This window comes from Chionomys nivalis, chromosome 9, assembly GCF_950005125.1.
Source record: "Chionomys nivalis chromosome 9, mChiNiv1.1, whole genome shotgun sequence".
Lineage (NCBI taxonomy): Eukaryota > Metazoa > Chordata > Mammalia > Rodentia > Cricetidae > Chionomys > Chionomys nivalis.
In genome coordinates this window covers 47,069,596-47,085,234 of record NC_080094.1, presented here as the reverse complement: position 1 = coordinate 47,085,234, position 15,639 = coordinate 47,069,596, and the positions used below count along the sequence as shown (strand labels likewise).

Here is a 15,639-nt window from a genome sequence, read left to right as displayed (position 1 = left end):
CCAGTGGGTATAACGGGGCGCCAGGGTGAGACTAGACCGTGGAAAATTTCAGAGAGGGAAGATGGGTATGAATCAAGGTGAAAAACAATCATAGACTTTTAAACTGAGAAATGATAAGATTAGGGGAAAAAGAATTTAAAAGTAGTATTTTTGCAGAAATGACCAGAAAAATCAATCTCAAAATATAACTCACTAGCATACTGAAATGGCTATTCAGAGAAACTACAGAGAGCAATGGCTTTTTCATAATTTCGCTGACAGAAGTAGTACAGGTTTTAGAAATGTATTTGTTTTTTAATTATGTCTAGGAATTTCACTTTTCTGCTTAAAGGAACATATTTTGGATTCTTTTCGGCATGTCTAAGTTGTCAGCACCATGACTTTTGTCTTTGGAAGTTCTTGCTTATCAAAATAAGAATACAACTATTGTCGAAAGCAAACATTTAATAGCTTCACACTAAACGTACTCCCTGGGAAAATGGCACAGACACACTGTAACTTAATACTAAAACACCTAATCATTAAAATAAACTAACTTTTTAAAGGTCAAGATACCTATTTCTTTCTTTTAATGGGGAGAGGCTTTCAAAAGAGAATATTTAGTTGATCTGATTAAATATTAAATTGCCTTACGCCAATAGATTTGGGGTATCTTATTCTTTGGATACCCAAAGGGATGATTAAAAAATAAAATTTTATTTCCTGTAACATGATTTAACAGTTTTTAAAAATGGTTTTACATCACAGGCCGGTAAGTCATTTAAGGCAAAAACAAAAAAAAGCAATCAGTGTGGGAACTTAAAAATCTGCTTGCAGATAGAAACAAATGGCTCTGACAAGCATTTCTTCATAATTTCAGCTTTAGTTCCCCTCCCCGCCAACATAGCAGGTAAGCAAGAAATAGTAAATTCTTCCCCGAGTTAACTAGCACTTTTATTAAGAGACTTTGAAATTTTCTCCTAAAACCTCCACCACACGAGCTTTGGGGATTTGGGGGGCGGGGCGTCTGTTCAGAGGGAGCTCCCCGTGGAAAAGGCGCGTGTCACTTCCGACCGCCCTGAAGGTCCTTCCTGCAAATTGCCCCAAACCCCCAAATCCCGGTCCACACAACGGCAGCCGGCTGCAGCTTGCAGCCCCCACTCGACCCCAGCAACCCAGAGGCCGCCACCATGGCGGAGGCATGGAGGGCGAACTCCCAAGGGAAGCCGCTGAGGAGAAAGCCCGGCTGAGGGCCCTGGCCTCAACCGTCCTGGCCGGCTCTCGGCTCGGCTCGCGCCTTCACTCCACCTGAGGGACACTCACCGAAAGACATCTTCCATGACGAGAGAAAGCGCGGTGCGGCGAAACACCGAACCAGCCGCCGCCACTCCAGTGGCGCTCACTCCGAAGCCGCCGATTCGAATCACCCGCGCAGTCGAAGTCTTAACGCCGAGCGTTGGCAGCGCGCCTGATCATTGGTCTCGGCTGAGAGAGAGCTGGCCAATCGCTGGGGCCGTTGCTAGGAGACCAAGTCCCGCCCCCATCGGCACGGGCAGTTCCTCCCACTTCCAGCGAGCCTTCTAGAGAGCCTTAGTCTAGGTGCCATTTCCGTTCTAGTGAGACGGTTTATAAATTCCGTGCCAGGCTGAACTTGACAACTTTGTGACTAGAACTACGTGAGCCTTCTTGGGTCCTGAGAGTCGTGAATCTTTGCTTTGCTTAAATAACAGAAAGTGCTTAGCTGGTGAGCTGACTCAGCGGGTAAAGGCACTTGCCGTCAAGGCTGACCTTACGAGTTCCATTCCCAGAATCCACAAGGTAAAAGGAAAGGAAACCAACTTCCTCAAGTTGGCGTCTGATCTCTACATGCATGCTGTGGCGTACACAGGTAACAAATGAGGAGACCACAATTCTCCATGCACATAGTCACTGACACCGTCACACGCACGCATATGCATAAAATAATTTTTTAGAGTCCAGATATTCAAGAATAAATACAGAACATGTTCATGTGCCGTTAAGAGTGACTTGAGAAATAATCTAGTCTTCTGTGTTCCTTGAGTTTTAGTAACTTCCCACATTGCCTCTCAAGGCTCACTTGACCAAAGCAAGTAAAACATAAAACACTCACGTGATTGCCTTCCTGTTTCTAGCGGTCCAGTGAGTGTTTCAGCTCCCTGAAGTTGTTAAACGAGATACATGGCAGCTCTGGACACGTAGACATTTCCTAATCTAGAGAAAAGAATTAAGAGTCACATCTCATTTGATTTCTTAAAGTCTTCTAGCTAGAGGAATAGTTCTGACATGTTTTTAACTTGCCACTAAAATATTACCTGTAATCACGATATTGGCAGAAATCAGAATATGGTAAGCACCACTATGGGGAGTTCTGGGTTCTGTGGTCCATGTGGATAGTGGCAAGCAAAATAAAAGATTAAGAATACACTTCCCACAACTCCAGAAAACCTAGACAACAGAGAACCCTAAGAGAGACATATATGGATCTAACCTACTTGGGAGAAGAAAAGGACAAGATCTCCTGAGTAAATTGGGAGCATGGGGATCATGGGAGAGTACAGAAGGGAAGTGGGGGGGGGCAGAGAAAAATATATAACACAATAAAAACAATAAAAAGAAAAAAGGATACACATTTCAGTCCCAGAACTGGGCAGAGGCAGGCAGATCTCGGTGAATTCAAAGCCAGCCTGCTCTACATAGTAGTTCCAGGATAGCCAGGGCTACACAGAGAAACCCAAGCTCTAAAAACAAACGAAAAAACACAAAGGGGAGAGTTCCCCAGAGCAGAGAGAAAGCTTGGAGAAAGCACAGCAAAGGCTGTACAGAGGACTGGGGCTTTCATGTCACATTCGCTGGGCTTTTGGGTTGTTTTCATAGCACTAAATTTCATGTGCATGCTCTCTTGTACGTAGTGGTCTTTATAAATTTATCCACAGCATGTGTCATTAGCATATTAGTGTTCGAATGCTACCTTCCAGCATGCTGGGGTTCAGGGCCAGTGGCTCTGGACAGTTCTAGAGGGCCTCGCCTAGCAATTTCAGCCGCCCTTAGTGCCAACAGGTTGCTCCCCTAGACTAACTTAGTAGCCTTTGTGTAAGGCTTCTGGACTTCACTCTCCACAGAACTTAGTCAGAATCTGAATCACACTCTTTAGTTTGCCTTCTTGGGAGCAAAGGAAAGGACAGAGGAGAGGTAAGGTGCACCTAAGCTACCTACAGGCCCATTTTACTAGATGTTTCATTTGGGCGTCCATGGTGTCCATTCTCTTGTGTGTTACACAATCGTGCTTTGCGTTGGACTGAGGATGTCTCTGAACAAAATCTTCTAGTTACAACAATGGAACTATTGTAGTCATTTGTGCTTTCTTAATTAGTCTTGTTTTACATGTGCTAGGAAGTCTAAGGGACACTGTAAAAGACTGTGGCTGAGTACGACTGTCCAAAACTAACCATGACCTGCCACCACAGAGCCGCTCTTTAAACCGTGCCTCCAGTCAAACCTCCACCAGTCAAAACCGTCCTCATGACACGGTGGGGAATCACAGAAGAGCGACTCCTGGGTACAAACAGCCAGGGGTTCTGCCCATTGCTCCCTTGTGGTGTACTCGATAAGCCTGTCATTCCTGAAGATACTGTGGTGGCTGTTTCAGGCATCTGTCCCTTCCCTCTCTGTGGACATTTGTCTAGAATTTGGGATAAGAAGTTTCAATAAGTAAGAACTGTCCAAGTTTTCCCTCTGCCACCTTTGTACGTGATGAGCTGGACCCCAAAGCAATAGCATAAAGGAAAGCCATAATTCCTGCCTGTTTTTCCCCCACGTAGAAGTTTTTTTTTTGTCCCACTCCCAATTTTGCCATTTTTCTTACCTCGAGTTTCTGAAAGATGGCCAGAGACTACTCCATTGGAGGACATCCCTGCAGTGCCCTCATCTGAAAAGAAGGGACTGTCCGGACAAGCTCCAGGGTGTCTTTGAGCTCTTAGCTTTATTATGGTTGAATGATTTCTAAAGTTCACACACCGAAATGCTGAGGACAGGCTGTACCTTGCTACAGAGCTACAGCCCTGGGTTGTGATGTTCACACCCTGGGGCCCCCATAAAAGCAGCATTCATTAATGAGGCTCCCCCAAGTCAGTTCCATAGTGTGTAACTCAGTTATGTAAGCCCCGCATAGGGTGTTCAGGAGGCTACCAAGAGCCATGTGCCCTCGGGAAAGTCATTAAACATTACTGGTTATTCATTTGTAGAAGAAGCTTAAAGGAAACCTGCCCACCAAATGCACAAGGTTGTGCCATAACCGACCATCAACCACTGCATGTGGGAATGCCCTCTAAATGACCTTGCTGTGCTCAGGGGTGGGGGTAGGGTGTCGATCTGCTGTCCTCCCAGGGCCAAGAGGCCAGGTGCAATGCAGAAACAGTTTTAGAGCCCTGTTCTTGTACTAAGATCCAGACAGCTCTTGGAGACTAATCCAGATGCCATCTTCAGTCTATTATGGACCAGTTCATTCTTCTCCGAGCCAGTCACTGTCGGCTTCCTTCACTCCAGCTTTTCTCTTCAGCTCTTCATCTGGACTCTATCATGGGAGAGATTTCTGGGCATGGCCCAGGGATAGCTGGAACATCTGCTGTACTGCCTCTGACCTCTCCTATCCTACTGGTGGCTCCGAAGGACTCCCAGTTCCCAGCTGGGTACTTTTGGTCCTTCTTTGTAGAACTGTCTAGAGGCGCCTCAGTGTTCTAGGGAGGGCAGCATCTTGGTCCAACTTTGCTGCCTGTCAGGATGAATGCTTTGGGAAAAAGGAAAGGACTGAGGAGGATCTTGGAAGGCAGGAGAGGCAGCTGTCAAAACCAACCTTCAGGAGGCTGCTAGATGGGGTGCTGAGTAGACACCTCTTCCATATTAGACCTCAGAATTTCTCCTTCTTTGGAAATGAGAATTTTTGCAGACGTAATCAAATTGAGGAGTCTTTCATATTGGATTAGGCTGAGCTCTTAACTCAGTGACTGGTGTCCTTGTGAGAAGAGGGAAGTTTGAAAATAAATACAAGGGGGGCTGGAGAGATGGCTCAGCGGTTAAGAGCATTGCCTGCTGTTCCAAAGGTCCTGAGTTCAATTCCCGGCAACCACATGGTGGCTCACAACCATCTGTAATGAGGTCTGGTGCCCTCTTCTGGCCTGCAGACATACACACAGATAGAATATTGTATACATAATAAATAAATAAATAAATATTAAAAAAATAAATACAAGGAAAGAAGGTCATATAATGAGTAAGACAGTTAGGAGAATGATACGATGCAGCTACAAACCAAGGAATGCTGGAGATTTATGGAAGCCACTACAGTCTATGAAGAGGCAAGGAATTCTCCCCTGAAGCTTACGGGGACAAGGTACTGCAACAGACATTCAGCTTCAGACTGACCGTGAGAGAACAGGTTTCTGTTGTTACCCTACCCATTTGTAGTATTTCTGTGGTAGGACACTAAAACAGTGGCCGTTGGACCCATTTAAATTAGCCAAAGTGACTCAAAGGCAATTTTCCTAAGTCATTTATTGAACAGCTTCTCCTTGTCTCCAAGGAAGTGCCTTGGAGACAGCTAGGGAGCTTCTGATTCTTGCTGCTCTGGGCACAGAAGAGGGTTATGTTTCTCTGGCTCTTGGAAGTGAATGTGGCATGTGGAAAGATTCTTCTAGGATCTTCCAGTATAGTCCAGATTATGGATGTTATCTCTGGTATCCTTTGCCAGTCAGTAGGGGACTGGATTCATATTTGTGCTTTGATACAGAAGCTTGCAGAGCTTCACATGGGTGTCATTTGGAGCAGTGTGGCCTGGGAGAGAGGAGGAGGTTGTTTGTCAGAGTGAAGTCTGTTTGTCACAGGGTTCTAGGTAGACATTTGATTCTATCCTCATCACAGTGTAGAGCTTGGAGGTCTTGAGTCCTTATTCACCTTTGTCCTAAAAACAGCCTACCCCCCTCCAAAAAAACCTCTCTACCACTCAGGTTTATCTTTTATGAATAGAAAAGAAGTTACTAAGCAGTTACCTCCCCTACCCCTAGAGTTCCTAAACTCTTCATTCCCTTTTACTCCACTTGCAAAATTCTTTGCTTTGTTTGTTTGTTCAGGTAGGGTTGCAGGTACTCCAGGATGACCTTGAACTTATGATCTTCTGCCTTCACCTCCCAAATGATAGGGATTACAGGTGTGTGTCACCATGTTTGGCCAATTGTGTCTTTTCTAAGCCCTCTTCTTGCTGTTAAATGGCTGTGAAACACAGCAATGGTAGCCAATAGACAATGTCCCTTTGTGCTTTGGTGTCCATAAACCCATGGCAGTCTTATCTGACTCCTATCACTTCTCTAAAATTTTAGAATATTTACTTTATGTGTTGTAGTAGTTTGCCTACACCTGTGTATCCTCCACAAGTGTGCCTAGTGTCTATGGAGGTCAGAAATGGGCACTGGATCCCCTGGATGGAACTAGAATTACAGATGGGTCCTCTGCAAATGCAACAAGTGCTCTGAATTGCTGAGCCACCTCTCTGTCCTCATCACCCATCACTTCTTAGAATGAACCTCCTTCCAATACCATCCTTTCTGCCCATATATATATATATACATTATATGGGCACATACACATGTACACAGGCACACACAACAACAACATTCTTCCAGTATCTTCCACAGATATGCAATGCACAATTCTCCAAAAACTTATGGTGACTTATAAGAGCAGACGGTTCCCCCACCCCCACTTGAGCTGCATACAATGGAAGATAGCATACTTACTTGTCTTTCTACTTTCTAGGTCTCTAGGCCAGGAGAAGGAAGGTCAAAGAGTAGCTAGAGTAACAGATTCAGTAACCACTAGCGCTGCTCACAGACTGATTTGGGTGTTGGCCTTCTGGGAGTGCCTAGGAGGTTACTTTCCCAAAGTGAGCAATGAAAGGCCCTGCCTGATGGATTCTGACATCTGGATATCATCTGTGTCCTTTCCAGTTGTAAAAGCCTGCATGGCAACATGATGCTGATGATTCTATCATCTGGTCTCAGGTGAGAGGACAGGATCAGAATTTCCAGGTAGCGTGTGTTAGACATAAACTTTTGCCTTTAAAAGCCCTAAGATTTGGGTGCTAAGGGTGACCACGCTATGCAGAACCATGTGATAATGGCTTGCGTAAAAACCAGGAGAAGATGCTTTCCTCATTTTGGCATACCTGGTACTTGGCAATATCCATACTTTAGATTGGAAGAGACAAGTGTAAATGAAAGGAAAAATAGGATACAGAGAAATGACTGATAGATGGGCAGAGCAGAAAGAATGGCCCTGAGCCAAGCATTTAGTCTTCTGAAGTCTCCCACTTTCTGGATTCCCATTACGTGGGGACAGGGATGTTACTCTTTGCCATTAGTGGGTATTGCTACTTGAAGTTACATAGATGGTGTGGTAGATAAACAAATAGCCCACCAATAATGTTTATATCCTAACCTCTGAAACCTAAGAATATGTGGTCTTCTTTGGTAAAGGTGGCATTGCTGAGGTGACTTAAGGATGTTGAGATTTAAAAAGCTACCCTGTATATCAATGTAAATGAGTACATTTAAGAGGGAGGCAAGAAGGTTAGTGAAGAGAAGAAAGGAAGATGGAATTCTGGTAGCAGAGGTCAGAGTGATGTTCTTTGAGGACAGAGAAAGGAGCTGAGAGGCAAGAACGCAAGCAGTGCCCCAGACCTAGAAAAGCCATGGGAACAGATTGTTCCCCAGTAGCCTCCAAAGCGAACCCAGCCCTACCAACACCGTGATTTTAGCCCTGGGAAATCCAGCTTGAACTTCTGACTTCTGGGACTATAAATAATTATATTTGTGCTGTGTAAGCAATCAACCTGTTGTAACTTGAGAGTCAAAGGAAACTCCTCCAGGTAGCATCCCCTGACCTAAAGACAGCCTATGAAAGGAAGGGAGAAGCTAGCATGTTCTTGTGTATGACCACAGCAGTAATGAAGGGAAAGAGACAGAGAGGGAGGAAAGGAGGGAGGGAAGGGGGGAGGGAGGGAGGGAGGGAGGGAGGGAGGGAGAGAGGGAGGGAGGGAGGGAGGAAGAGAAGGAGAGAGAGATTGATTCCTGGTAGGTGAGTTGTGTTCATTATCTTCTGTCTATACCCAACTACCTTGCACTGCTTGCCATCCTGTAGGTTTGTACTGAACCACCTCCAGACTGAAGGGACACAATACCCAATTTGGGGTGGTGGCCTCTGAGCAGATGCCAGACTACCTCCGGCCCTGGGAGCCAGGCAAAAATGGCTGGGTGGGTGGTTCTGTTGCGTGGATGAAGTGGTTTAGCGTTAAGCATCTGTCTGTGGCCTAGAGAAATTAGTCCAGCAACCCCTTTAAGGACCTGATTCTTGTTTCTAATGACTCACAAATCTGGAGGGACAACTTACTGGTGGGATAGGGGTTAGAGTTAATGAGTGGTTCTCTGTAAGGATGGGAGAATACCGGTGGAGTTCAAATGCTCTGGACAGCCCTTTGCCTCAAGCCTAGGAGGAGGGTGCCTGGGAGGGCGTGTGGCAGACAGGTGAAAAGGGAGGAGACATACCAGTGAGCTGGGAGGAAACCAGTCTGGTAGAATGATAAGTAGGAGCGCCAGTAAGCCAGGAGTTCTGAGGAGGTGTGTAGAGAGAGAACAGCCTGCAGCCTCAGACACACAGATGGAGCACACTCCCGACCTGGGGCTTGGGGACTCATCCCTGCACCGCTACCTGGATGGAGAATTCTGGACCCTCAAGAACGAGATGCGCAGAGCCCTGGGGAGCTCTCCTCTCTTCCAGCCCAGGTAATGCAGTGGAGTAGCGATTCCTGTCCCTCTGGGCTAGCCGGATTTGCCCCTGGCAAGGCCGGGTGGGATGTGAGCTGCATCTTAGTGGCAGCCGGCCTCATCCTCACTTCTGGTGAGGAAAGGAATCTCCTAGCAGAAGTGTGGTCATAGCCCGCTGCCTTCCTCTTCCTGAGTTCCTCAAGGTGTTCTCCCCACCACTCTCTGAAGATGCTGGGCTAAAGTGTGGGCTCTACAAGGATAGGTGCTCAGGCTTATTTTGCATCTAAATCTGTTTCTGAGTTTCCCCCTGGCTTGGCAGGGCAGAACCCACAGAAAACAGAGATAGGGTGCACGCATCTGGGATGGACGCCCCTCCGGGGAGGGGAACTGCTGTCTGGGCGGGGAGGGGCGGTGGGAGGCTCGCTTAGGAAAGTTTTTCGGTGAGCCAGTGCGGAGGAATGGCAAACCGGGTGCGTTGGCTTGTGGAGGGAGGTTCTAGGTCTTTTACACTGGTTTTGATGGCACTGCACGCCAGACAGGGAGTTCCAGGGGTTAGATATAGAAAACAGCTGTCATGAGGGTGAGGAGGCGACCTCAGCACCGGGACCCCAAAACCTGATTACAGACATTTACTTTGTAGTTTTAACATAGAAAAATCCTAATTTAAAATGTTAAAATCACGCTACCACTTGGGAAATGGAGGCGGGAAAACCAGGAATTCAAGGTCATTCTCAGCTACCTAGGTTCAGAACAGCTGAGACCACAGAGACCCTGTCTAAAAAACAAAACAAAACACCCCCAATCAAAACCACCAGAAAACAAACAGACAAAACTCAGTATGTTCCAGAGAGAATTAGCTAACTCCCTCCTACCCAGTTGTGAGAGCCTAGCATTGGTGGTTCATGCCTTTAATCCAAGCACTCAAGAGACAGAGGCAGGTGTATCTCTGTGAGTTTGAGACCAGCCTGGTCTACAGAGTGAGTTTCAGGACAGCCAGGGCTACACAGAGAAACCCTGTCTTGAAATGTGTGTGTGTGTGTGTGTGTGTGTGTGTGTGTGTGAGAGAGAGAGAGAGAGAGAGAGAGAGAGAGAGAGAGAGAGAGAGAGAGAGAAGAGAAGGGGGTGTTTGGGCAGTGAGTGCAGGTGGAAGGTGATGTCCAGATTTTGAAGTACCCTTTGAGAAGACCCTGGTTATATCTTTGAGTGTCCCCCACACTTTTCAACCTTTTTTTTTTTTTTCTTTTTCTCACCAATAGTTTTTTAGGTCACTAGTAACTCTTGAGGTCATGGTCCTCCAAGGGTGGTCCAGGTATCTCTAGACTTTAGATGGTATCCAAGATTTCTTACAACAGGTTCAAGATTATTTTTATAATTTCCAAAGTGTCATTGGCTCTTTTCATGCACACATTCCCACCAAAGTACAATAACAAATTCCAGTGGCATCATGAAGTGCAGTATTCCCCACCCCAGACTAATTGGGAAAGCCAATGTGAGATCCACCTGCTTTCTATTAGGACAGACATTGAAGAAATTTATGAAAATGTAGAACAGTTTTGGTTTTCTTCTTAACTTTGTTTTGTTTTGAGAAAGGGTTATTTTCATAAAACACACTTAATGGAAGTAGTATTACGTTTAAAATGATTTAAAGATTTGAAATCTTTTCTGTAATGGCATCTGAGAGGATAAATATCGATAAATATAACTCAACCAAAAAAAGGAAAGGAATTCACGGGCCTCACTTTAGTGGTTCAGGGATCTCTTTAGCCTATATTCACTAATGTATCACCAAACATTTGTGTAATGTATCACCAGTTTGTTCCTGGGTGGGTGGTTCTTGGCTTTTTCTGTTTGGGCAACTGCATTTTAAAACTTGGGACAGAATTCTGAGATCCAAACCACTGATTTGGGCCAAATAGATGGTCACTTACTTACATATCACCCTATCTCTTAGGGACAGAGGTAATGGCAAGCCTGAATTGCAAAACCACTGGGCAATTGGCTTCTTGGGTTTAACACCAAGGTATTTCCTCACCCCTATCCTTAATACTGAGTTTTGCCTGAAGGTGTAGCTCAGCACTAGAGAGCATTCCTAAGGTTTAATCCACAAAACAACAACAACAAAACAAAACAAAAAACCCAAAGTAAAAACACAAAAAACACACTGAAATGGAGATAATGTCTGAGCTCCTTGGCTGTTGGGAACCATAAATGAGAAACTCTTGAGTAAGCTTTTAGGAAACATAGGTTGAGTGCTGTCCTAGTTAGGGTTGCTATTGCTGTGATGAAACACCATGACCCAGAACAAACTGGGGAGGAAAAGTTTATTTGGCTTATACTTCCATATCACTGTTCATCATTAGAGAAAGCCAGGCAGGAACTCAAACCTGGAGGTAGGAGCTGATGCAGAGGCCATGGAGGGGTGCTGCTTACTGACTTGCTCCTCATGGCTTGCTCAGTCTGCTTTCTTATAGAGTCCAGGACCACCAGTCCAGGGATGGCACCACCCACAGTGGGTTGTGCCCCCCTTCCCCCCCAGCAGTCACTACTTAAGAAAATGCCCTACAGATTTGTGGACAGCACCATTTTGTGAAGGCATTTTCTTAATTGAGAGTCCCTTCTCTTAGATGATTTTAGCTTGTGTCAAGTTGACATAAAATTACCAGCACAAGTGTATCCTCCTTCTCCTTCCCTTTCACACACACAGAATAAAAAAGACAAAACCCCACAATCCCAGTGTTTCGCCATCCTTTCTTGTTTATTTCATAATCACAGAATCATAATAACATAGATAATATTTTTACTGTTTCCCCCAAAATGATCCAAGATTCTGATACCTACATGAAAGCTCACTTTGTGCTACCAGTTTTAATCTTTATGGGGCTAGAAGGGAGATGGCTCTTATTTCTGGATGAATATTCATTCTGCTATTGCAAAATCTGCCTGGAAGTGGTGTTAAACCTCCTGTAGTCAATCCTTATCTCCATCCTCCCTCAATGGGCCTTTGAAGTTCAAGTAGGCATTGGGGTGGAGCGGGGATTGTGGCAACCCAGTTCTTTGAGTGCTCTGTATAAAGCAGAAAGTTTGTGTAAAGTCAGGCACTCTCAGAATAAGACTCCAGGAAACAACTTTCTCCCTAAGGAAAAGAGTTATGGAAGTCCTATATACTGAGGTGCTCCTTAGGGCAGGTTTTGTCTTTAGACTGCTGGACCTCAGCAATAAAGAGCAGCATGGGCCTAGCCTACTGCCCCCTCCTGAGGAATGGTTCTGTCTCTCTCAAAGACTTGTTTCCCAGGCAATTTCCTCTACCAGCGTCCTCCAGACTCTGGGAATTCCCTAACTTCCTGAAGTCTATTCCTTCTCTGCCGTGCATGCCATGATAGCACAGTCTTCTCTGAGAACAGGATTCTAGGTGACTTAAGGCTTGTATGATCTGAATGTGGCTTTGTGCTGCAAGGACTCATGGGTTAGAAGCTTAGTTCTGCAGTATGGTGATATTAAGTAGAGGTAGGACCTCTAAGAGATAGAGAGAGCCTACCGGAAGGTCTTAAGATTATCCCCTGTGCATTCTCGGGCTTGCTGTTTTTCTTTGTCTTTTGGTTATATTTTCTGACAAAAGCAACTTCAGGAAGGTTTCTTTTGGATAACAGTTTCAGGTTTCAGTCCATTCCTGCGGAGAAGCCAAGGCAACAGGAGCTGGAGAAGGCTGGTCATGTCACCTCAAGAGGTGGAGAGTGATGGATATCTGTGCTCTTCTTACTTTCTCCTTTTTACACTGTTTAGGATCCCAGCCCAGGGAACGGTGCTGCTTGCAGTGGGCCTGCCTTTGTACTCAGTTTACCTAATAAAAATAATCCTCCAGAAGCATTCCCCGGGGCTCATCTACCACGTGATTCTGGATTCAGCCAAGTTGATAACTAAAAACCATGTGTGGTAGTTTAAATGATATTAGTGTCCATAAGTTCATACTATTTGCACACTTAGTCTGCAGTTGTAAACTATTTGAGAAGTATTATAAAGATTAGGAGGAGTGGTCTTGTTAGAATAGATGTGGCCTTGGGCTGGAGAGATGGCTCAGAGGTTAAGAGCACTGTTTGCTCTTCCAAAGGTCCTGAGTTCAATTCCCAGCAACCACATGGTGGCTCACAACCATCTGTAATGAGGTCTGGTGCCCTCTCCTGACCTGCAGGCGTACACACAGACAGAATATTGTATACATAATAAATAAATAAATATTAAAAAAAAAAAAGAATAGATGTGGCCTTGTTGGAGAAAGTGTGTCGCTGGGTGTGGTCTTTAAGATTTCCTAGGCCCAGTCTCTCTCTGTGTCTCTGTCTCTGTCTCTCGCCTCTCTCTGCCTGCTGCTTGCAGATCAGGATATAAAGCTCACAGTTACTTCTCCAGCACCATGTCTGCTTGCTGCCATGCTCTCTGCCATGATGACAATGGACTTACCCTCTGGACTGTAAGCAAGCCCCTAATTAGATGCTTCCTGTTATAAACCGCCTTGGTCATGGTGTCTTTTCACAGCAACACAACAGTAACTAAGACACCATGTGATTTTGTTTTCCTACCCCGTGCTACCACCCACCATGTGATCTTTGCCAGAGCTGGGCAAAAAAATGGCACCATGCCCTTGCACTTCCTGAACTCTCTCTCTCTCCCCCGTCTCTTTGTGTGTGTGTGTGTGTGTGTACGTGCACACGTGTGTCCTTGAGTGTGTGTGTGTGATATGTGTTCATGTGTGAGTCCAGGTGCATGTGCCAAAGTGTGTATGTGGCGGTCAGAGGACAAACATTAGGTTTTGCTACTCTCCTTTCCTCATTGTTTAGTAGTCTCTTGTCTCTGCTTCTCACCTCCCATAGGCTGCTGGGATCACAGACTGTCATGCTACTGCCTCTGGTTTTTATGTAGGTTCCGGGGAGCTGTATCAGGTCATTAGGTTTGCAAGCAAGTTGTTTTACCCATTGAGCCATCTCTCCAGCTCAGACCTCTTTTCTTTATAAATTATATGGATTCAGTTGTTTCATTAGAGTAGCAGTTTTCTGACTCATGCAAGGCTTCTCATTGGGGTTTGAAGGGAATGTAAAAAAGCAGTGCTGGAAATGAGATATGCTCCCAAACACTTTTAATTTTGTTTTCTGGCAAACAGAGGTTCTGTCGTGGCAGACTAGATGGTGAGTGGTTGCTTTCACTTAGGGGTATGTCACACTCTTCAGCCAGACAGCTTCGAAAGCTCTGTTAGTAGATGTTTCTGTTCCTCTAATGCTTTGTCATGCTCCACAAGGCTCCCTTTGGCTGTTTCTGGATACTTCTCAATCTCCTTTTTCTTCATTCCCTTATTTTTTTCTTCCTTGGAATAATGCATCTTTTTCTTCCCGACTTTTCATGTTTAGTATTTTTCTCAGTCTTATTTATTCATATGAGTATACTCAAGTTTACTCAAAGAGTCAAATAATATTGGAAATAAAGTTTTCTTAATGGTTCCATCTCCAACCACGTTTCTAAACTGTGCTAAAATACACATAACCTAGTTGTTTACTATTACAAACTTGAATATAAGCTGGGCGGTGGTGGCGCACGCCTTTAATCCCAGCACTCGGGAGGCAGAGGCAGGTGGATCTCTGGGAGTTCGAGGCCAGCCTGGTCTACAAGAGCTAGTTCCGGGAGAGGCACCAAAGCTACAGAGAAACCCTGTCTCGAAAAACCAAAAAAAAAAAAAAAAAAAAAAAAAAAACCAAACAAACTTGAATATATACTTTAACGGCATTGATTACATTTGCATTGTTGGACTGCCGTCACCACCATCCATCTCCAGAACTTTTTTATCTGCCTAAACTGAAATTCTACCCATTAAACACGAGTTCCCCCTTTTTTCTTTTTTGGCTCCTGCAAGCCATCATTCTAATTTCTCTCTATGACTACTGTAGATACCACACATGGGAGGAATCACACAGCTCTGGTTCTTTATGATTAACTGGGAGTGACATGGTCCAAAGGAGATGTGCTTGTTCCAGAATCCTCCCTCTGACCACTGGATGCCCATCCCTTGAGGGCTATTGCTACCTCTCAAGGCAAATGGTAACATGTGGCTGTATTTGTGTTTTAACTGGGGATAAGGATGCTACTGGCACCACGTTATGGTTGTGAAGTAGTCTCTCAGCAAAGATATTCCTCTCCCATGTGTGTCCCTTGTCTAGGTAGCCTGTTTATGTATGGCGGGTCCCTGTAGTGGTATACCTACAGTAAAACTCTGAAGGCGGCGGCTTTCACCCAGGCTCTCCTTCATCTCTTCCTCTCTTTTCTGTCTCTATTTCAGAGAAGAGATGAAATTTAGAGAACACGCAATTGGTTATCGTCAAGGTGTTCGCTTCAGTAACATTTAGTGTATTCAGTGTTGTGCAACCAAGACTTTGACTCCATTCCAAAGTTTAAGCACTCCTGAAAACATTCTGTAACCATTACTTAATCACTTTTTGTTTCCCCTCCAGTCTGCCCTCTGGCAACCAGTGATCTACTTTCCGTTTATGAATTTGCCTGTTCTGGACGTGTAGCCATGCTCCATCTGTCTTCATTCACTTAGCGAGTACTTTTGAGGTCTAGTCATGCTATAGGGCTTTACAGTCTTCAGTGATGTGCTAGCACTTTGTTCCTTGTTTAGGGTTTCCTGGTCTCATGTTGTACACATGTGTCAGGCAGGTAATCAAAGGTACTAGTAGTCCACATACCCTGCCCAAGTCAAGCAAAGTCATCTGATTTGTCTTGTCTCAGGCCATTGAGGAATGCAGTAGGGTGTGCACGTCTCTTCTAGATTCTAGAAGAATTTATTTTT

General features: G+C 45.0%; 2 protein-coding genes across 2 annotated transcripts in view; one reads left to right on the top strand and one right to left on the bottom strand.

Moving 5' to 3' along the window:
- Bub1 (BUB1 mitotic checkpoint serine/threonine kinase) overlaps nucleotides 1-1,371 on the bottom strand; it is a 34,705-nt gene extending 33,334 nt beyond the window's left edge. Inside the window, exon 1 of the mRNA XM_057781093.1 lies at nucleotides 1,303-1,371. Within this exon, the coding sequence (XP_057637076.1) occupies nucleotides 1,303-1,319 (17 nt within the window). The 5' untranslated portion in view covers nucleotides 1,320-1,371. The remainder of the gene's footprint in view (nucleotides 1-1,302) is intronic.
- A 7,297-nt stretch (nucleotides 1,372-8,668) lies between these two features.
- Acoxl (acyl-CoA oxidase like) overlaps nucleotides 8,669-15,639 on the top strand; it is a 296,568-nt gene continuing 289,597 nt past the window's right edge. The window contains exon 1 of the mRNA XM_057781242.1: nucleotides 8,669-8,828. Within this exon, the coding sequence (XP_057637225.1) occupies nucleotides 8,704-8,828 (125 nt within the window). The 5' untranslated portion in view covers nucleotides 8,669-8,703. The remainder of the gene's footprint in view (nucleotides 8,829-15,639) is intronic.